This window comes from Myxocyprinus asiaticus, chromosome 45 (genome assembly GCF_019703515.2).
Source record: "Myxocyprinus asiaticus isolate MX2 ecotype Aquarium Trade chromosome 45, UBuf_Myxa_2, whole genome shotgun sequence".
Lineage (NCBI taxonomy): Eukaryota > Metazoa > Chordata > Actinopteri > Cypriniformes > Catostomidae > Myxocyprinus > Myxocyprinus asiaticus.
This window is the reverse complement of record NC_059388.1, coordinates 27,170,047-27,192,925: the sequence shown is the minus strand read 5'-3', so window position 1 is coordinate 27,192,925 and position 22,879 is coordinate 27,170,047. Positions and strand designations below refer to the sequence as shown.

Sequence of the window (22,879 nt, the reverse complement as noted above, 5' to 3'; positions counted from 1 at the left end):
AAGTACTTTGGAGTACCATGTAAATTCCATGGCACATGAATAAAGTAATCATTTAGTACCATGGTATTAACATATGATACAATCACTTTACCATGGTACTGCCACAATACTCCCTAAATGACAATAGACAAAACAGTTGGAAAACATCATCACTATTATGTCTGTTTAAAAACAAAAAGTATTATTGAGTTTCTAAATTACATCTTTTCCAGCGTATCTGCATGCACACACAATCATCAGATCAGTTTCTGTTCTTATTGAATTTGGGCGCTTGATCCTAGGCATTTGTTACGGGTCACTGTGGCTGCAGAGTTTATGGCTGATTATGGTGTTAATATAAGAAGATTTTGCTCTATCCTGACTAATGAGCTGGAAACAGTCACAGTCAAACGAGATATGTCAAGAGTTTGTGTGGGGTGCGTTCATTCATCCATTACCAGGAATCTGGGGCTTAAGACTATGAGACTCACAATTGTTGAGCCGTTAAACTGGTCAGCAATTACAATTCAGTTACTGTTTCTTTCATATAATGAACGTATACAGAAGAACACACACAAACAGGAACTATGTCAAGCTTAAACTATGTTCAGGATGAATACTAATCTTACTACTTACTAAAATTAAATTTTCACAGAAAACTTTCATAGTGTGCAGTGTTCCCATCCTACACACTGCATAAACACCAAACAGCCTTTCAGTGGGGGTGACTTTCCCTTTATATCCACATACAATTTATTTACATTGCATTACTGTTGAAGAGAAAAGAAAGAGATTTTTTCCTGCCCCAAACCAGTCTCGCCTCTTTTGGCCTGAATTGCTCGGAGGTGAATCAGAACGCAACAGTGCCACCTACTGATGACCAGTTCAAACAGCCACAGATAAGTCTATTCATTCAATTCTATTCATTCAACACACACACACACACACACACACACACACACACTGCTGGGTGGATTACTTCAGAACTGCAGTCTGGTACAGATCACAAATTACATGGCAAAATTGCAATCAGTAACGTAATCTCTTGGATTATATCTTTTAGGTAATCTAATCTGATTATTTTTGGATTACCTCTTACCTTACTCTTGTTTATTTGTTATCACATGTATTAAAGTAGGATAATCAATACTATTTTGATATAATGTTAATTAAATGCAATTAAGAAAACTTAATGAATAAAAATATGATAAATGATTATATGTTTTTGTGTTTCCATTGCCATTTTTGGCCAAGATGGCAGAAAAAGATAGTCTTCCAGGTTTGTATATATATATATATTTTTTTTTTGTCCAGACTTCCAGAATCAATAATTAATGAAGGTCACTTGATTTGATGTAGACATAGTATTTCACAGCTATAAATCAGCAGTGTTAAATAATCTGCATTATTATTTGTCATGAGAAGGCTTGGTCTAATGAATATTAGTGGTAGGCTGATTTAGAATTCAACATTTTAAATATTTTAAAAAATCTGAATTAGGGGATCAATAAATTATAACGTTTTTCAGTCAAGTATATCAATAAATTATGAGTATCTTAAAATGTAATTTAATCTAATTATAAGTACTTGATTTTTATAATCTGATTACATAAAACAGATTACACGTAATCCATTACTACCCAGTATTGCACATAACACACATTAATTGAAATATTTCAATGAAAGGCCACTGAGGGATGAGCTCAAAATATCAATCAATATCAATACATTAACGTTTGTATAAAATTGTGTTTAAACATAGAAAAATCAGCAAATACTCAATATTCAGCAAAATTACAGTTATAAAGTGTATGATCCGTTGCTTCCAAAAAGGCACCAGTGAGATTAAAAGTCAGTTCAAGTTTGCGCTTTCATTTACTAAAGCTAAATTTGTTAACCTTGGCAAACGCTCATTGGTGAGGCTCCTTTTGTAATCTAGAAATGTTTGGCAATCTGAATGGCAATTTAGAAGTAAAAACAGTTCAGTCTTTGGCAAGAGAAATTGGTTCCCAAAAAGCTCCTTTGCATAAATTACGCAGAAGTTTATAAATAAATGTTCCTTATGTTTCCTCAAGAGCTGCCTGATTTTAAAAAAAGAAAAAAAAAAAGAAAAACAAAAATCCCCTTTTTGGAGTATTTGGACTTTCCAAATTGTCACTTAACATTCCAGGTTGTCTGTTTTGCTCCCATGTTTGGGATTACGTAAGGGCAGTTGTGATTGGTGGTTATATTGATAGATGCCGTCTGATTGGTGGATGTGTTGACTAATGTTGTTAGATATGTGAATCTGGACAGTCTTCCTCTATGCTAAGAAAGGCCGGGCTTGTGTCCGTTGTGCCGTATGACTGATGAGGACCGTCCCTATCAGAGGATTCAGACAATGAGTCTGGGTTAAGCACTTTGGGAAGATACACCTATGAAGAGTAAGATAGAGAGAGAGAGAGAAAGAGTCAGAGACAAAACTGCAAAGTCAGACAGACATAATATTGAATTGCCTCATAACTGAAATAGCAACAATACAGTTTCAATAACAACTTACCGAGGCACATGAGCTTTCTGAGGCACCATCTGTAGCATCTTCATCTTCCTCTTTAACCTAAATAGACATCACAGACATCCACGTATATAAAAATAGAGGAAGTGTACATTGTGAAATTTAAAATAAATACTAAGCTATAAAAAGTCAGATTTTTAGTTTTTATCAAATTGTTTATTATGTTTCCGGGAGTGTTGGATATTCTTGTTTTTTCAGACATTACAGCGAATTTTCTATAAAATCACTTTGGAACAATGTGTATTGGGAAAAGCACAAATAAAAAAAACTATACAAATCATTTTTTTTTTTTAACTTTTATGTTACAATGTTTTTTCTACTTTGTCAGCAAAATCTGTTCTCTCTTTGTCTCACTGTCAAACAAACAAGTGATTGCCAGTGCTGAAGCATTTTAGCAATCAGAATTAATTATGCTAATTTGTGATAAGTAATAGCCAAAATGGTTCAAATCACAGCCAACCATGTTAAATTAAAATTATACATTATACATTCTGAATCTAAGTACTGATAACCATTGTTCCATGTCTGCCAACCATGTTGAATAGTTCAAGCATCATCAGCAGCCTAAAACTGAACTTTTGATAGAAATTTTGAATTGAATGCATTTGGCTTCATAGGAAAGCTATAGGAAGCTCCCTTGCTCCCTATTTAGTGAATGACTTGACCTCCAGTGTGCTCTCTGTCTGCACTGGTCTCAGAACAGTTCGAAATGCACAGTATTTTCTTCATATAAAGCCTCTAAAAGCAAAAAAATAAAACATTCTCAATGTAAAAATGCACAGTAAATATAGGATTTCTAATGAAAACCTTGTGCTGTTGTACACTATAGTGTGCATTGTGTTCAGCAGCATGACGTTTTGTGATAAATCACACAAATTTTACAAATGGCATTTAATTTTGTGACGTTTCTCCCAAAGACAAACTCTGCTGTGATCGGCACTATGTTGTTTTGTCACATGACTCTGTACGTCAAAAGTTTAACCCTTTACTGACAGTACTGAGTCTTCTGAACTGAGATCAGTCAGTTTAAATTAAATTAAATTCTGTATTGCATATAGTGAAGCCAAAATTCAACATTCATACGTTTACGTGGGGTCGCACAAGGATATTTAAAAACATTGACATTACACTTATAATGAAACAAATGTCATCTTACATTGTAGTTGTGGGGGCTGAGGTATTTGAAGTGTCCGAAGCAGGTATAACTTATACCGATGAGGATGGTCACACACAAAACCACTAATGTGAACAGAGATGTGGCCGCCATGAAGCCTGCAGAGACACAGAACAGTTTGATTCATCAGTAAACACATTTATCCAACACACTAATAAAATTCCTCACAATATAAAGCACAACAAAAATGTGAATCTTCTCACGACTAAGACTGAGAAGCACACATGTATTCAGCCAATCAGTGATTAATGGGCGGTACCTGTTCTGAGCACAGAGAAGAAGTAGAGCCAGAACAGGCATATGATTGGTGCAGCCAGTGCTTGATTGACAGCAGCCAGGTGAACTTGCCGATCAAGTCGGGCCGGCAGATAAGCAAAGTAGAGGTTGTGTTTGTCCACCAGGTGTTTCAGCAACAGGTACAGCACACCTACAACATTGACATTAGAGGAGAAGTCTGTATGTTAACGGAGTTTTAAATACAGTCATACTGTGTAAGAGGCTTTGAGGAAAATAATCACACCGAAGGGGACGATGACAGGACAGGTGATGCTGTACGCCATGATGACTGTAAACACACACAGCGTCCATCCATACATTGCTCCATACTGAAACTCATATGCCTGATTCTACAGAGAGAAAACAGGGATGAGATAAGATAATAGAAATTCAAATTACAACTGAATTAGAGAAGTCTATTCAAATCAGTTTAAGGTTCTCTGGTAAATATTTCAAATCCTCTTTGAAAGGTCAAAGGTCAAAAACTGACCTGTTTAACATATGTTCTCTCAGCAGCCGAGTGTGCAAGTGCCAGTCGCACGATGTAGAGCAGTAACCCTGGCAACCGCAGCAACTCCATGCCGGAGCCCACAAGAGCTGCCGCGATCACGTAATTTACAAAGAACGCCCCCTGATCAGGTAAAAACACACACCTGAGAGACAGAGAGAGACTATATTTAGAGGCATCTATTTATGTGCATGTCAATAAATGTTTAAAACATTTAAAAAGAACTTTCAGATTTTTCTGTAAATACATAGTATGGGAAAGCACGACAGATGAAGCAATACTCACTCAAACCTCAGCTTCCTGTCAGACTGTAAGTCGAACACCCAGCGGAAAAACACGTCCAGACTGAGGGAAAAGGCAACAGATCTGAACATTAGATCAACATCAGAGGTGTTTACTTAGAGCAGTTATGTGAGTTAAAGTGTCCTGTTTGAAGTGGCGACACACCTTTACCTGTGAAATGAGTTATGTGTGTGACATTATTCAGTATTTGGGTGTTTCTTCAACTTTTGTCGCTTTCATAAGTCATGAAAATCCCCACCACTGTATCATTTCCAGAATATGTCAAATTTTGTACTGTCTTAAATAGAATTCTGTGGTGGAAAAGACTGTAATGGAAATTACATTATATTTAGTATTTTAAATACGTAATCCCGTTACATGTATTCTGTTACTCTCCAACCCTGTGCAAAAATGTTTTGACATTTTTTTGCATAATTTGGCAAAATTACAGCTTGTTTGGAAATTACAACAAATTAAAAAATATTCTGCCAACAAGTGATATTTACCTTCAATTTTCTTTGTGTTTTTCAAACATCACTTGTCTCAATCAATAATAAAAGGCCTTTGAAATGTACCAAAAATAAACGAAGGCATGCCAAAAAGTCAGTTTTAATGTGACCTTCACATAGCAAAAAAAGAAAGAAATCTGTTAGTTTTATTTTAAAATCAACCCCTGGGACAAAAAAATGGCCCAAAGATGAAGAAACACCAATTTATTACTTTTGGCCAGACAAAATTCTGATTATTACAAAAGCTATTTCACAAATGATGCAATATACAATATGCACTTAAAATATACACTATGCACTCAGCCAAGTAGTGTATGAATTCCAAATGGAACACAGTTTTTTACTACATGAAAGCATTCGCCGTTTACCAGCTGACGGAAGAGTCGATTCAAACACATGTGAGGTGTTGCTGCAAGCTTTAGCAGTTCAACACTTGTATCTCAAACAAAGTACAAACACTCACTGAGCACTTTATTAGGAACACTATGGTCCTGATAAAGTGCCCACATTGTCTTCTGCTGTTGTAGCCCATACGCCTCGAGTTTCGATAAGTTGTGCATTCTGAAATATTCTGCTCACTACAATTGTACAGAGTGGTTATCTGAGTTACCGTAGCCTTTCTGTCAGCTTGAACCAGTCTGGCTATTCTCCGTTGACCTCTCTCATCAACAAGGCATTTCTGTCCGCAGAACTGCCGTTCACTGGATGTTTTTTGTTTTTGGCACCATTCTGAGTAAACTCTAGAGACTGTTGTGCATGAAAATCCCAGGAGATCAGCAGTTACAGAAATACTCAAACCAGCCCATCTGGCACCAACAATCATGCCACGCTCGAATTCACTGAGATCACATTATTTTCCCCACTCTTATGGTTGATGTGAACATTAACTGAAGCTCCTGACCCGTATCTGTATGATTTTATGCATTGCACTGCTGCTACACGATTGGCTGATTAGACACCATTTTGATGGTTGAAGTGCATCATCCGGGTATTCATAGCAAACTTCTTTTTGTTGCATTTTCAGTGTTAACAAACGACTTGCACTACTTACACTTAAAAATGACAGAAGAGTGCAGAAGTGTGCGGTTTGGGAAGCACATACAACCACTCACAACCCTTTTTTTCAAGCTGGTCTATTTTGGAATAATCTATTTAAAAAAAATAAAAACATTTTTTAAATAAACAACTGTTGCTGGTCACTTTTGCATGTCGGTCAGATGGTCTCTTCCTGTTTAAGTGGGCAGTTCTTGGCTAGAACAGGCAGTAAAACCAGACTTTATGCCAGACTTAATGCTATAGTCCTGTTACACAAGACTACATGGAATCTATCAACACCCCTTAACTGTGGTAAAATCACTGTAATGCACAACATCTTTTAGCTTACTGCTTTAGTGTGTGTTTGTTCAGAGAAAGAGAGAGTTCCTACCTGGTCAGGCCCAGTGATGGCAAAATCAACACCATGAAGATCAGGAAGGTGTACAGCTTGTACATCATGCTCATGCTCTCACTAGACCTACACATGCACAAACACACATAGACAAGCATTACTGAGTGTAATTGCTTGTGTGTGAATGTGAGTGTTTGTGATTAAGAATGTACCTGGTCCAATGGGCTTCTGCCAGAGTAGAGTAATACACTACGGTGGGCAACAGGGCAGAGAAGGTCCATAGTAGAATTGTGGGGAAGAACTGGCTGATAACAGCACTCTAAAAACACATCACACAGTCTTTTCATCACTGTATTCCATACGTACATACAGTATACATGCATCACTATGTGTGTTTTGTAGACAGAATGAAAATATTTGTTCGGTCACATACGTTCAGATAGTGAATGGGTTTGGTGACGTTAAACTTGTCCATGGTGCTGATGATGATGGAGGGAGTTGTGAGGAAGAAAAGGAGGATGAACAGGGCAATGTTCAGCAGTAGACAACGCAACCACCAACGCCAACCACGTACTGACAAATTCTCCCTTTAAGAGATATGTGAAGAGAGAAAAAGAGGTAAATACAATGACAAACAGAACAAATGTGTAGAAGATCAGCTGGAATAATCTTCCCAAAGAAAAGCATGTTGTAATATTACAGATTTCGCTTTCAAAAATGGAACCTACCAGTAGATATTATGTGGGTTTGGGGCGTAACTCACTTTCCATCTTCGTACCCTCAGCTCTGTGCTCTTAGAGGACGGCTGAGGCTCCCTGCCACACCCCCACTTAACACCTCCCATCATTTCTTCTCCAGCCACACCCCTAGCCCCGCATCCACAGTCCAGAGCATTGAAATTTTTCAGAATACTGTGAGGTAGAACAAATGACACTCAGATACAGTTGTGCTCAAAAGTTTGCATACCCTGGCAGAAATTGTGAAATTTTGGCATTGATTTTGAAAATATGACTGATCATGCAAAAAAAAAAAAAAAAAAAAAAAAAAAATCTTTTATTTAAGCATAGTGATCATATGAAGCCATTTATTATCACATAGTTGTTTGGCTCCTTTTTAAATCATAATGATAACAGAAATCACCCAAATGGCTCTGATCAAAAGTTTACATACCCTTGAATGTTTGGCCTTGTTACAGACACACAAGGTGACACACACAGGTTTAAATGGCAATTAAAGGTTAATTTCCCACACCTGTGGCTTTTTAAATTGCAATTAGTGTCTGTGTATAAATAGTTAATGAGTTTGTTAGCTCTCACGTGGATGCACTGAGCAGGCTAGATACTGAACCATGGGGAGCAGAAAAGAACTTTATAAAGATGGAAAAGGATATAAAAAGATATCTAAAGCCTTCAAAATGCCAGTCAGTTCTGTTCAATCACTTATTAAGAAGTGGAAAGCCATGGTCAGGTAGACCAAGAAAGATTTCTGCCACAACTGCTAGAAGAATTGTTCGGGATACAAAGAAAAACCCACAGGTAACCTCAGGAGAAATACAGGCTGCTCTGGAAAAAGACGGTGTGGTTGTTTCAAGGAGCACAATACGATGATACTTGAACAAAAATGAGCTACATGGTCAAGTTGCCAGAAAAAAGCCAATGCCACAAAAAATCCAGGTTACATTATGCCCGACAACACCTTGACACGTCTCACAGCTTCTGGCACACTGTAATTTGGAGTGATGAGACCAAAATAGAGCTTTATTGTCACAACCATAAGCGCTATGTTTGGAAAGGGGTCAACAAGGCCTATAGTGAAAAGAATACCATCCCCACTGTGAAGCATGGTGGTGGCTCACTGATGTTTTGGGGGTGTGTGAGCTCTAAAGGCACGGGGAATCTTGTGAAAACTGATGGCAAGATGAATGCAGTATGTTATCAGAAAATACTGGCAGACAATTTGCATTCTTCTGCACGAAAGCTGCGCATGGGACGCTCTTGGACTTTCCAGCACGACAATGACCCTAAGCACAAGGCCAAGTTGACCCTCCAGTGGTTACAGCAGAAAAAGGTGAAGATTCTGGAGTGGCCATCACAGTCTCCTGACCTTAATATCATCAAGCCACTCTGGGGAGATCTCAAACGTGCGGTTCATGCAAGACGACCAAAGACTTTGCATGACCTGGAGGCATTTTGCCAAGACGAATGGGCAGCTATACCACTTGCAAGAATTTGGGGCCTCATAGACAACTATTACAAAAGACTGCATGCTGTCATTGATGCTAAAGGGGGCAATACACAGTATTAAGAACTAAGGGTATGCAGACTTCTGAACAGGGGTCATTTCATTTTTTTCTTTGTTGCCATGTTTTGTTTTATGATTGTGCCATTCTGTTATAACCTACAGTTGAATATGAATCCCATAAGAAATAAAATAAATGTGTTTCGCCTGCTCACTCATGTTTTCTTTAAAAATGGTACATATATTACCAATTCTCCATGGGTATGCAAACTTTTGAGCACAACTGTATATTATCAGCTGAATTTTAGAACCACTAGAACTGAGTTCAGACTAATTGAAAAGTGTGTCTGAATGGCAAATTCCAAAACCGAGTGAGCTGCCTCACTCTTTCTATCAATACCTTTTATTACTTAATAAAATATGCTTATTTTCATAATCAACATTTTTACTCAGCTCACTAGGTTCTGGAACAGACCTTGTGTAGTTAGTCTGACAGAAGAGCACTTACTAAGAGGCCATGTATACATTCTGTAGGGTGACAAAAGCCATGCCCAGAGGAGCCAGCTGGTCACTTTCCTGTAGTTTATTTACCTCTTCAACTAGAGCAGCCTCCTGTGAGCTATAGTATTCTATAGCATCAACCTATACAGAAATACACATTATCTTGATGCCCAAAACATCAAAGCCACAAATTCCCCCCCGCTAATGGTATGGTTCATCATACTTTTTCACAGCTCTGACAGTGGCAGCAGCAGCACAGGTAGCTGCACGGACGCGTGTTGATGACCTCACGCCGGCCATGCCGCTCAAGAATCTTACGGTAATGCTGCAGGTTTTTTTCAGCCCGCTTTCTGTTTTCAATATAATGCCATTAAACATAAAAAACTAACAACAGCAAATTAACAAGATTCTCCCATTGTTTAAGGACACACAAAAACATTAAAAATATGATATTTGGGGAAAATAAAGAGAGAAAAGTCTTCACCTATTTTTGGACAGGTTGATCAGTTTGGCAACATCATAACACAAGTTAACATTAATCACTTGACAAGTAGGGTACGCCTCTCTGCAAACAAATATTTAAACAAATTAAGACATGTAAACATCTTAAGGGTTAAAGGGGTAGTTCACCCAAAAATGAAAATTCTCTAATCATTTACTCACCCTCATAACATCGCAGATGTGTATGACTTTCTTTCTTCAGCAGAACACAAACAAAGTTTTTAGAAGAATTTCTCAGCTCTGTAGGTCATTAAAATGCAAGTGAATGGTGGCCAGACCTTTGTTACTCCAAATTCTGTGATTTTTGGAGCTACAAATGTCTGGCCACCATTCAACTGCATTAGATATTCTTCTAAAAATCTATGTTTGTGTTCTGCTGAAGAAAGGAAGTCATAGACATCGGGGATGGCATTAGGGTGAGTGAATGATGAGAGAATTTTCATTTTTGGGTGAACGATCACTTTAAGTGTGTAAATTAGTGTGTAAAAGAATTGCATAAATAATAGCAACCAAACAATCCCCATCAACCATTGCTCAAACAAACAGGTATTCCCACACCAAAATCAAGCCATTGGTTGTGCCAATAGTGTCCTGTCCGGATCAGACTGCACTTTTGTTTGCTGCCACTAGTGGTGAAAAAATTATCCACAGCATTATGCATAATGTATTATTTATTACAGTACATATTAAAAATATAATGCACATTTATCTGTAACATTAATCAATTACTATGAATGACTCATGAATAAATTAATAATAAAGTATTTTTCATCTGAATCGTGCTTTGCCTGTAATTATGTTGGCTTGACAAAGCCATCATACTGTTATTCTACAGACATTGTTTAGGGTTTTTCCAAAATCCTCAAACCATGACCAAAATGATCAATTGTAACTCCTTATAAGAGTTTTCAGGCAACATCCACCAAACTTGGTACAGACCTTCAGACTGTTCTGACTCGGGATGCTCTGACTTTTCTAACTGATCGGACTTACTATTTTCGAACAACGGATGATCAAATCTCCCATAGACTTACATTGACAGATTGTTCAAATGAGACAAGACTATTCAAACTTAATTCAAATGATTTTTTTCATCATCTGAAAGGTCCTGCGACTTATATTCCGAAGTGGCTTATATACATAATTTATACATAGCCTAATTTATGTTGGCCGGTTAAACACACACATACCAAAACACATACGTTTACACACAGACATATGAAAACATTAGTCATAGTGATGGTAGTAACGTTTTAAAGTTCCCTATTCAGAGTATTTTGCCTTTACAAAGTACTCTATTCAACCAGTTTAAATATATTGTCCCATCATAGCATTACTGTATCGCCCAATGCTAATCGATTATGCCCATGATGGCCCGTCCACCGTCGAAAGTGCCTACAATGGCCACGCGAACGTCGGAACTGGACCTTGGAGAAGTGGAAGATCGCTTGGTCCGATGAGTCCCGTTTTCTTTTACATCACGTGGACGGCCGTGTACATGTGCGCGGTTTACCTGTGGAAGTGATGGCACCAGGATGCACTGTGGGAAGACGACAAGCCGGTGGAGGGAGTGTGATGCTCTGGGCAATGTTCTGCTGGGAAACCCTGGGTCCGCCCATTCATGTGGACGTCAATTTGACACTCTGCAGACCAGGTACACCCTTTCATGGCAATGGTATTCCTTGATGGCAGTGGCCTCTTTCAGCAGGATAATGCACCCTGCCACACTGCACACATTGTTCAGTAATGGTTTGAGGAATATGATGTTGCCCTAGCCTCCAAATTTCCCGGATCTCAATCCAATTGAGCATCTGTGGGATGTGCAGGACCAACAAGTCTGATCAACATTGGCTCCACCTCGCAACTTACAGGACTTGAAGGATCTGCTGCTAATGTCTTGGCGCCTGATACCACAGGACGCCATCAGTGGTCTTGTAGAGTCCATGCCTCAGCGGGTCAGCACTGTTTTGGCAGCACGCGGAGGACCAACATCATATTAAGCAGGTGGTCATAATGTTTTGGCTCATTAGTGTACAGCATAGAGTTACATATTTTATAAACAGATGTGGCTTTTGTCGTGTGTTTTTTTTCTTCATGAAACATAAACACAATATGAAAAACTGTTACACACAATTACTTAATGCAAATTATCCCGATTAAAACAAAGCCAGATATTGCGTTATATGATGTGTAGATCCAAAGGTATTCTTCACGGAGTGAATGTTGACATGCTACTGAGCTGCTGAAGGGAAGTGGGGCAGCCATTCCCGGGTCCTACTGCCCTAGATAGCTAGCTGGCTGTTTGTTGTAAGGTCTGTAAAACCTTTAAACCTCAAGCTTTTAAAACTTTTTTAAACTTTCAGGCCAGGTTTGTCAAGCCAACATCAAAGAGGGACAAATTCCATTGGTTATCTCACTATAAGCAGAGGCCAAACTTCTATTTGAAAACACCTCTCATCCACACCGGAACGGCATTTTCCTCCACTGAAAACAAAAACGCTCTACACAACAGCGTGCTTTGGAAAACTATGACGTTAGGAAACTGAAAACTGAGGTTTCAACATGAAACGGATTAATATGAACGTGGCCTGAGGACATGTCTTTCATTTCTAATGAAACAAACAGTGTGTCAGAGGAGGGAAAAGATGGAGTGAACAGCTAATAAGAGTGAACTGCATGAAGTCTTGTAAAAGTGTTCCCACTTACATAAAGTGAGTTTTTATACTCTCATCACTGGCTGTAGTTGGAACAGAACTCACAAACAGGGTGTTTCTGGCCTATGAAAACACAAACCTGTTAGACTGACATCAACCAACAAGTATATGTGTGTGTGAGATTGCAGAATGGCTTACCGTCTCTCTCTTAGTTCCCTTCATTTTCGAAGTGTGCCGTCTCAGCAGCGCCACCGTCAGCATAAGATAGAGAACTGAAAACACAGTGTGCAGCCACAGCAGTTTATCACTGAAGAGACATAATACAAAAATCACAGTTTAAACAGACATTCACATACACAGTTATATTTAAAGACATACTGTATACACAAACACACATACATACCCCTGCTGGAGATTGACTATAGTGGTTCTCCCAAAACTGTAGGGGTCATTGCCTGGAAAACAGTAATCACTTTCCTTTCAGCAGAGACCGAAACATAACAGGTCATTTATGAAGAAAAACAGGAAAATATTTCATATAGTGAGAGCTAAGGTTTCAGTAACAGCCTACTTGAGACCAGATTGAATATAAAATAGCCTACATGTCTAACACTATGAGGACTACATGTGGTGGAGTGAATGTGTGACAGGTACCCAGCAGGTCGCCGGACAGATTGACTGGCAGTATGATGGACACTGACAGCACACAGATGAGCAACTGCAGAGTGATCAGGTGCTTCTGAAATGACAGATAATGAACTGCATCCACTCCGCATCTCTCCTTGACTATAGTCTCACTGTATGCATGCACACACACACACACACACACACACACACACTCGCTTCAGTTTCATTTCTCAACTTTCACATCTAAACTTCCCGTACTGAGCTTATGTATAAGTATAAAAATATATAAACCAACATTAGGACACAACAAAGGCTTTTTGGGTGCATACAAGTTTGTGTGTGTGTGTGTGTGTGTGTGTGTGTGTGTGTGTGTGTGTGTGTGTGTACACTCACTCCATATTGATGATGAAAGTGAGCCAAGAACAGCAACCCTACAAGAAATGATGAAAATCATAATGATGATGCTGATGATGCCATAATAAGGATGATAAATCCTAAACTCACCCTCTCATACTCTGGTTCTTCAATGGATGATGTCATTCTACTGTAACGGCGTTTATTGGCATCGCTCAGCCTGTGACAAACATAAGTCACATCACATGTGTACTGGCTAATTTTTTTTATTTATTTTTATTAAGTAGTTAATTTAATTAAAAATAAATAATAATAATAATAATAATAATAATACATATTAATAATAATTTAAAAAAAAAGAATATAATTTTTTTTAAATAAGATTTGGGCAACTTAAAAGCCGCAAATGTTTCTGTTTTATTTGTAACATTGAAAACAATTACAAAAAATATGATACTGTATGTTTCCATGGTAACAGTAAGGCACAGTATGTTTCCATAGTGAGAGAAATGTCACACACCCCTCAGACTCTGCGATAAGAGCAAGTCTCCCATAATCCCACAGTTTCCTTCTGATCAGAGTGAAGGCCAATAGCAGTATCTGCAGATGGGAACAATAATACAATTACATCACGCTCTTCTAATATGTATAGGCCAATCAGATCACAATGAACTCTCTTGCTAAGCAATATTTTATGTAACCTAACATAATATAATTTATGAAATAAGAACTTACCAAAAAGACTATAAAGTCTAGCAGCAGTACTGTGGGTACTCCTCCGAATGTCACCCCCTTTAGTACAGTGCTCTGTGTGGCACTGAAACAGCTACTGTTGTCCATATGCCCAGTTCCATTATCCACCAACAGGGGGAGGTGCCCCCACCATGTGGAGGCCATCTGGAAAAGAAACAGGCCCTCGGTACTGTACAGACTAGAGTGTACAGTATGATTTTCTTTGGGCCACACAAACTGAATGACTAGGGTTTTGTTGTCATTTAAGCTTTTTCTACCCCTTGCGATTATGTCTTATCAATATTTCAGCTGAAATCAGGCCGAGGTCAACAGAAACACAGTTCGCAATACTTAAAGGTAGCCTAAATGTTGCCATGTCACAATGAGGTGGCTGTAGATTGTGGGAGGACAACCATATGAAAAACATTTCCTCAGTTTCACTTTTAAAGAAGAGATGAACCACAAAGTACTATTCTAAATATTACACAACAGTTGTTGGGTGTTTCAGAGGGCATATATGCCAGTAATATGGTAGTAAACAACATTCCAGATGGCAGTTGATATACTAGCCTAAATGATGTTGACAAATTGGGAAGGAAATGAAAGGGGTTTTTTTTTTTTTAAGGGGGGTGCAGTCAGTAAAATGTCACATGCATTCAGGTCAAAACTGAGAGGGAGGTTTTTTTTTTCTTTTAAGATTGTATTGCAAGCAAAACTGAATTTCACAATGGTCTAGATCACATGATAATTGCACATCAACACCATAAATTCATGGGGAATTTGAGAACATTCCATAATAGTGCCTAAAAGTTATTTTAAAAGTGCATTAAAGTTTCATATTTATTATTATTAAAGGTCCTTGATGATGGAATACAATTATTTGTGGCATATTGATCATAAAAGTCCTAAAGCAATAGTTCACCCAAAAATAAAAATTCTCATCTCATATAATTTACTCACCCTCATGCCATCCCAGATGCATATGACTTTCTTCTGCTGAACACAAATGATGATTTTTAGAAGAGTATCTCAGCTCTTTTGGTCCTTACAATGCAAGTGAATGGTGACCAAACAGTTGAAGGTCCAAAAATCTCATAAAGACCACATAAAAGTTATCCATAAGGTTCCAGTGGTTAAATCCATGTCTTCAGAAGCGATGTGACAGTTGTGAGAAACAGATCAATATTTAAGTCCTTTTTACCATAAATCTCCACTTTCACTTTAAAAATAAGAAAGCGAAAGTAGAGATTTATAGTGAAAAAGGACTTCAATAATGATCTGTTTCTCACCCACACTTATCATAGCGCTTCTGGAGACATGGTTTTAACCACTGGAAATTTATGGATTACTTTTATGCGGCCTTTATGAGATTTTTGGACCTTCAACAGTCTGGTCACCATTCACTTGCAGTGTAAGGACCAACAGAATGAGATACTCTTCTAAAAATCTTCGTTTATGTTCAGCAGAAGAAAGAAAATCATATGTATCTGGGATGGCATGAGGGTGAGTAAATAATAAGAGAATTTTCATTTTTGGGTGAACTATCCACTTAACACTATAAATTCCACAGAAAAGGATCAAAATATAACCACTGACTGCACAATTTTGTGGTCAGCTCTATTTAGTCATCATCTCCCGTATCCAATACACCCACTCGCTGTGGATGGGTGTCTCCTACCGATCCTCAACTGACTTCATGATGGGGCGTTTAAATCGAGGACTAGTATAAGAATCATATCTTATCGACATACCTCCCTGTGGTTTCCAGCGTTTGCACATAGGAGTTTTTCTTACTCCTGAGAGTGTTTTTTGGGCTGAAAGGCACAGATTATGCAGAAGTAGTGGTAGCTGCCTTAAAACCGCATTAGAGTAAGTGAAACTACTATGTGTCCACTGACTGAGGAATTCAGCTTACCCATCAGTGAGAAATTATTGGTTCCCAATGTGTCAGATGCAACTGTGAAATCACGCAGACATGACGGCAAAACAGATTTCAACAGAGATTTCTTTCAAGAAAGATCACTTTCAGTGTGTTCTTATAATGTGGATACCCTAACCCTTTTGCAGTGGACCATTAACAAACTGCATGCAGTGTTATGCCATAGTTTAGGCAGCATTTTGCATCACATGAAACATCTTATCTACTTCACTTTTTTTTTTTTTTTTTTTTTTTTTTACAGAATCAGTTTTAATTATATCTCGTGTTTTTATTGCTTTATGCTCCTATCTAACTGGCTGTTCTGTTATGATTTGCCATAGTCAAGGCAACATTTGTGCATGATTGAAAACTAAACTTTCTTCACTGTGTGACAGCTGATGGTCGTAACGGGACATTGGACAGTCCACTAAACAGCAACTAAAATCTCATTGTCCGACGGTCGGACACAAGACAGCGTCTCAACCGCACTTTATCATGAACACGCATTAAAACAAACACAAAGGTGCCAATGAGCTGCTTCAATAATCGACCAGCGTGTGACAGGTGACGTAATAATGCATCTGAATCTTCAAACGGCCCGACCAAGTTAGTTTGATTCAACTTTCAGCATGAACCGAAAGACTTGTTGCGCTCTGGACCTCATTTGTATCCTATGAATATTATAAAAAATGTTACAAAACAAAAGCATACCTCGGTGGACTTCATTCCGCTTCTGGATTCTCCAAAACCTGTCGGACGTTCAGCGGAGACGAACTCAGGCGAGCAAAGTAAACTTCGCAAAGTCTCACATCCGCATATGCGCAGATACACACTGATCTCCGCCCAGAGTCAAACACACCGATGCATGAGAGCACAACACACATTACACGCAAAAATATCTTCTTAAACATTTCAGTAACTATGCACAGCAAGATGCTTTTTTGAGTAACAAATTAAGATAATGTGTATTAAACATAACCACTTCAGAAAAGGGTGCATAATTGCATACTCATTTTAATCACATTTGGCATTTCTAAACTTAAAGTTGCACTCAGTATTTTTTTTCCTCATTTAAAAGGTTTTACTCCTAAATTGATGAATAGTAATGTATAAAATCATGAGCACTTACATGTGATGAAGACTCCAGTCATATCAACCTTATAAAAGCTGTTTTATTTTACATGGAGCGGGTCAGCACATGGGGGCTGCCATGTTAGAATCACATGACCTGCCAAATAGTACTGGCTTAATCTGGGTAACTGCCCTGTTATCGGACACTTTCATTAATGAGTTAAATTAATCATGGCTTACTGTGAATAGTATATTTCTACAATGGTATTGGAAATTGAAAAATACCATGTGTGAACGATGCTGAATCCACGCCACAAGGTGTCAGTGTAGGTTCAAGATGACATATTCAAAAAATTACTGAGTTCACTTTTAAGATGAATCGCTGTTGTGGTTGGGTCAGCCAGTGTGAGCCTACTTTTAACATTCTTCATAACAAATCTATTCCCCCCACTAAAAGGGATATTCCGGGTTCAATACAAGTTAAGCTCAATCAACAGCATTTGTGGCATAATGTTGATTTCCGCAAAAAATTATTTCGACTTGTCTGTTCTTTTTCTTTAAAAAAAAAGAGCAAAAATTGAGGTTACAGTGAGGCACTTACAATGGAAGTGAATGGGGCCAATTTTTGGAGGGTTTTAAAGGCAAAAATGTATTTATAATTTTATAAAACCACTTACATTAATTCTCCTGTTAAAACTTGTTCGTTATTTAAGCTTTAAAGTTGTATAAATCATCATTTACCAGGATTACGGCATTACGTCAGCTTGGCAACAAAGTTGTAAAATTGGATATAACTTTACACTAAAAGGGTTGGTTAGCAATTTTATCGCACTTAAATCATTTTAACACACATATTGTTTATGTCTTGTGGCTATACTTTTGAAACAGTGAGTATTTTAACATTTACGAATTGGACCCATTCAATTCCATTGTAAGTGCCTCACTGTAACCTCGATTGTTTTTAAAGAAAATGATGAGCGAGTCAAAATGAATGTTGTGGTAATCAACATAATGCCACAAATGCTGTTGATTAAGCTTTACTTGTATTGAACTCGGAATATTCCTTTATGGATCTTTTTATGGGGGTCTTTAGCCCCTTCAACAAGTGAGATTTTAACCACAAAAACTATCCTTTCAATTATTCGACAGTTATTGAAATTTGGTTATTTAATCACCTTGGGGAAAAAAAACTGAAAATCACTGAAAATAAGTATTTTTGACTCACAAATTAATGACATAATTTCAGGTTAACCCAATTTTAACCGCGTTGTACACAATATTGTTAATTTCCAGTGTAGCCAAGACTTGTTTATTTATCAAAAGCACTGCATGCCGAAATCATTGTCAATGAAAAGTTGTATGTACAAGCTCCGGAGAAAGAAAATAGTAGGCCTATTGATGCTTTGAAAAGGTATTGAGGAAAAAGCAGATGTGCTGTAGGCCTATTAATGCTTTGACAATATTGTATCTAAAGACAGTCATGCCAATAAAGTACTATTGAAATCAGAGAAAGAATCACGATGAGTTAAGACTTCAGTATTTAGAGAAAATGCAATGTAAAAAGTAAAAATGGATAAACAAGTGCCAAAATATTGGTAGGCCTATACAGGCTGCAATATAATTTGCTATGTGCAATGCAATGTAGGCTTATTATTTATCTAACCATGCAATTAGATTGCTTTGAGCTGTTAAAAATTCACAATCAGAATTTCCAAACAGTGGCTGATTAAATTGGTGCATCCTCACATTTGGCTTAAATAGATTATAGCGAGGGAGGGTGGAGAGAGAGAGATGAAGAAAGTCTTTGAGCCTTTACAGTGAATCCCAAGTGATTGACATGGTGACTATATCCGTGCAATATCATCCAGCTCACGTTCTCATTCCCCTCTCCAGGCCCTCTGCGACATCATCTGACGCGCGAATTAACCCCCACTGCAGGCTGGAGAAGGGCGACAGGTTCCCTAATCAATGGCTGATTGCTGCAGCATCGCTCGGGGAGAGAGCAGCGTTGATTGGGGGTATGGAGCTTTTGATTGTTTTCAGTCAGCCTGACAGCTGAGGAATACTGCCTCTAATCAACTTAGTCAAGATACTGGAATGAGTGGCAAATGAACAGTCATAGTCTACACACACAACATAAACATACACACCCTCATTTAGATGTTTCGCTTGGTTAGGCTACTGTAAAGACACTACGGGCGTGTAGCATTAATCATATTTCCTTCTTTGCTGCAGGTTTCATCACTGAAACTAAGGTTAGTCTAGACTAACTTTTTTATATTTAAACAATGGTCAAATTGCAGTGGATTCCCTTTAAGTTCCTACAGATAGATTTTATGTCTTATTGCGTTCTGAGATGAGCATGGAAAATGCATTTAATGCCCTTGTGATTGATTTCACTCTTTTAATCAGGTAAAACACTGCCCTTACACAGCGGTGAACAAGACAGTTTACATGTCTGCACATCTTTTCTGCATGAAAACTTGTGATAGCATGTGGAATAATGGTGTCTTTTAAGGAACTACCTCACTGTGTCTTTACTTATGCAGGATTTGGCCCTTGTGATTGAAACATATAAAAAATGTCAAAATTCAAGTGCCACAAATAATGCTATATAATATATTTGTTTATAAAGACTTGCCAATTAGCCTTTTATAAAGGAATACTTTTAACACAAGACAAGACAAAATATTAAAGCATATTCATAATTAATATTTATGTTAAGTTACCACGTGAATTACTTCCCAAATGTTGATTTAAGCAAGTATGACAGTTGGGATTTCAATTGAGTATTTTTCTATAACATGACTGTGCTGCAAATATAATTTTCAGTTGTTATAAACTGCCACATCATGCATGATGAAGTCATACATAATACACTGCCTGCATGGCCAAACAAAAAGTTGCCGTTTGGATTTAAATAAGCAGATACTTAAAAGCCTATTATTGGGTCTTTATTGCAGTGATTAATATGTTTAACCCTAACTGATGCAGTGTGTAGCTTCTCATTTCATGTTAAAGACATATCCCATGGTCATGGAAAAGATGTTACTGTGTTTCAGAAGGGGCAAATTATTGACCTGCATCAAGCAAAGAAAACAACTAAGCAGATTGTTGAAATCACTGCAGTTGGGTTAAGAACTGTCCAATGCATTATTAAAACCTGGAAGGATAGTGGTGAACCGTCAGCTTCGTGGAAGAAATGTGGTCAGAAAAAAATCTTGAATGATCATGATCGGAGATTACTAAAACACTTGGTGAAGTCACATCATTAAAAATCGACAGTAGAACTCATGGCTATGTTTAATAGTGAATGTAGGAGCATTTCCACATGCACAATGCGACGAGAATTTACGTGATGGGTTTTGGGGAACCCCTTAACGTTTAGCTGTTTTTAAGGTTTTCCACATTCATCTCTGCTGAGAAGTCAGGAGTCAATGAGGATCCATATACAGAATCTGATGACACATGGACTTCCCGGGGCAGATATTCTATGGAGAGTTGAAATGACAAAATTGTACCTGCTTGGCTGGAATTTGCAAGAGATCCATATAATATGTTTTCAATCCCAGAATCAATGGTAAATGTGCTGTTTGGGCGGCCGGGTCCTGATGTATTCCAAAACACTTGGAAACTTCTACTGAACAAATGTCTGGTGAACTCCAGAACTTGGTTGAAAGCCTTTCTGGTGTTGTACTCCTTAAACAAGATGATGTAACATTTGGGCATGTAGTGGTAGAGGAGAATCCCATATGCAGAGATGATCTTCACCACCATCTGCACAGCAGGTTTGTACTTGACCACATAGACAGAGTTCTTCGTGTAGATAGATCCAAACACCACCCAACTGATGATGTAGATGAGCATGCTGAAGGTGATGCACTTCTCCTCATTGTAGCATTTTGGAAGATTCCTCCTTAGAAATGTGAACCCAAAGCACATCAGTGCCAGAAGTCCAATCAGGCACTTCATGAGTCCAAAGAACACGACGCTCCCCTCAACGCACTGTATGAGCAGTGCAGACCGTGTCTCTGCTGTCTCAAAAACTTTGAGGCTACAGATAAATTCCTGGAGCACCATGCAAAATGCCAATGATCCAGTAGGGCAGGAACATATTCTTCAGAGCTCATTTCACAGCAGAATTAGTCTTGAATGCCAGCAGTATCTTGAAGTTCTTGACCAGGGTGCAGGACATACAAAGTGTAAAGCTAAGGCCGAAAAGACCCTGCCCAGTTTGGCAATGTATGTTTGTGGGTTTCCCACTAAACAGTATTGAGCTGGTGAATGTCCCAATCAGGGACAGAAAAATGAGGATGGAGATGGGCCCCCCTGCGACAACGACCACCGGGGTGGTCCAGTTCACCAGGAACACAAGCATCACAATCAGGTTCAACAGGAGACCAAGACAAGCAAACACTAGCATAGTGATACAGTATTGATAAATAAATAATTTCTGTACCAATCTTGATTAATTACATTTTATCATTTATTTCCTCACAAAACAATTTCAAGGTTACTACCAAATTTCAAGGTACTGTTGCAGACACTTACTGTGATGTTTTTCACCTGACTTATGTAACTTTGAGCCAGGAAAGAGACATTGTCATTTTCAATGACATAGCGAGTCACATACTTTAGTGTCACATTATTGATCCTTTCTTTGGGATTTCAATATTTCTCATCTCAAAAGATGACATCATAGCCAATATCTATGTCTCCAGACTCTCAGAATGTATATGTCTCATTATCCATGATAAACGTGGTTTTATTCAAGGCTTCATTTAACTGATGGAAAAGATGATAATATATTTAAATTTTCAAATATATATTGTTTGACTTGACACCAACTAACTGGATAAATTACTTACCTCTGAGGGTTGGATATTTAAGCCACCAAGGCAGGTTTTACTACAACATATGTCCTTAACAGCACTGGCAACATCCTGCACAGACAAACCCACAGCAAACAAGGAATGAATTGATACACTTTTCATCAGGGTTCCCCTTACTTCTTCAGGGGTTCTGTCTTGGTTTATCTCTTGTCTCAGGAAGTGCTGCAGGATGGGTTTTTTCGAATGTGAAGCCAGATTTAAATCTAGATTTATCTCCTTCAGCCCCAGTCTCCTTCAGAGTTATTTAACACTTCAAATGATGTGGTCCAAATATCACCAGTAATCCAGAAACAGCCAAATGCATTAGGAGTGAGTTTCTCAAACAATGAAGACATGTGCTGAGAACCGGGCTTTCTTTGGATCTGGGCCGAGAAGAACAGTGTGTTCAGATTATTCTTCACGGTGTTGAGCCAGTCAGGAACGTGCCTGATGCCCGGGAGGGTTTTTCCGCTGAGGCAGGTAAGGCTTTCGCTTGGACCACGGTTTACAGGCAGGTCTTCGTGAGCTCTGTGTGGACCTCCGGAAAAAATGGTGCAGTTTTCTGCGCTGCAGTCTGCTGGCGATGGCCGGCATGCAGGAACCACTCGTCCAGGCAGGACTTTAACGGCTCCTCTGGAGGGGATCACTCAATAACGAGCTCCTCAACCGCCCATGTGAGGACACGAAAGAGCTCTCTGTCAGTGGCCTGTACACGTTCCTCTCCCTCACTGGGGGAAGGGGTG

At 38.4% G+C, this 22,879-nt stretch overlaps 1 protein-coding gene across 3 annotated transcripts; it reads right to left on the bottom strand.

The window, feature by feature from the left end:
• Positions 1-698: 698 nt before the first annotated feature.
• On the bottom strand, positions 699-17,028 carry LOC127435060 (CSC1-like protein 1). 3 transcript variants are annotated; one of them, XM_051688207.1, is made up of 23 exons: positions 16,906-17,028; positions 14,280-14,441; positions 14,065-14,144; positions 13,695-13,764; positions 13,584-13,621; positions 13,218-13,360; positions 12,967-13,018; positions 12,762-12,870; positions 12,616-12,686; positions 9,893-9,973; positions 9,632-9,758; positions 9,416-9,549; positions 7,398-7,580; positions 7,103-7,256; positions 6,882-6,988; positions 6,709-6,795; positions 4,777-4,836; positions 4,474-4,636; positions 4,228-4,333; positions 3,967-4,134; positions 3,690-3,805; positions 2,519-2,575; positions 699-2,393 (listed from the first exon to the last, which is right to left on the bottom strand). In XM_051688207.1, the coding sequence occupies exons 1-23, from the start codon at positions 16,918-16,920 to the stop codon at positions 2,253-2,255; spliced, it is 2,424 nt and encodes an 807-aa protein (XP_051544167.1). In that variant the 5' UTR covers positions 16,921-17,028; the 3' UTR covers positions 699-2,252. The 3 variants fall into 3 exon arrangements, with proteins under 3 accessions (XP_051544167.1, XP_051544168.1, XP_051544169.1); XM_051688208.1 differs by having other exon boundaries at positions 699-2,394; positions 2,538-2,575; XM_051688209.1 differs by lacking the exons at positions 13,695-13,764; positions 14,065-14,144; positions 14,280-14,441; positions 16,906-17,028 and having other exon boundaries at positions 13,218-13,302; positions 13,584-13,613.
• Positions 17,029-22,879: the final 5,851 nt, after the last annotated feature.

Bases quoted from the DNA above. Each gene is read 5' to 3' on its own strand.
- LOC127435060 (XM_051688207.1), bottom strand. The intron at 12,687-12,761 runs GTAAGCCATTCT...GTGTTTTCATAG, and splicing joins AGGGAACTAAGAGAGAGACG to GCCAGAAACACCCTGTTTGT. The intron at 7,581-9,415 runs GTAAGTGCTCTT...TCTACCTCACAG, and splicing joins AATGTATACATGGCCTCTTA to TATTCTGAAAAATTTCAATG.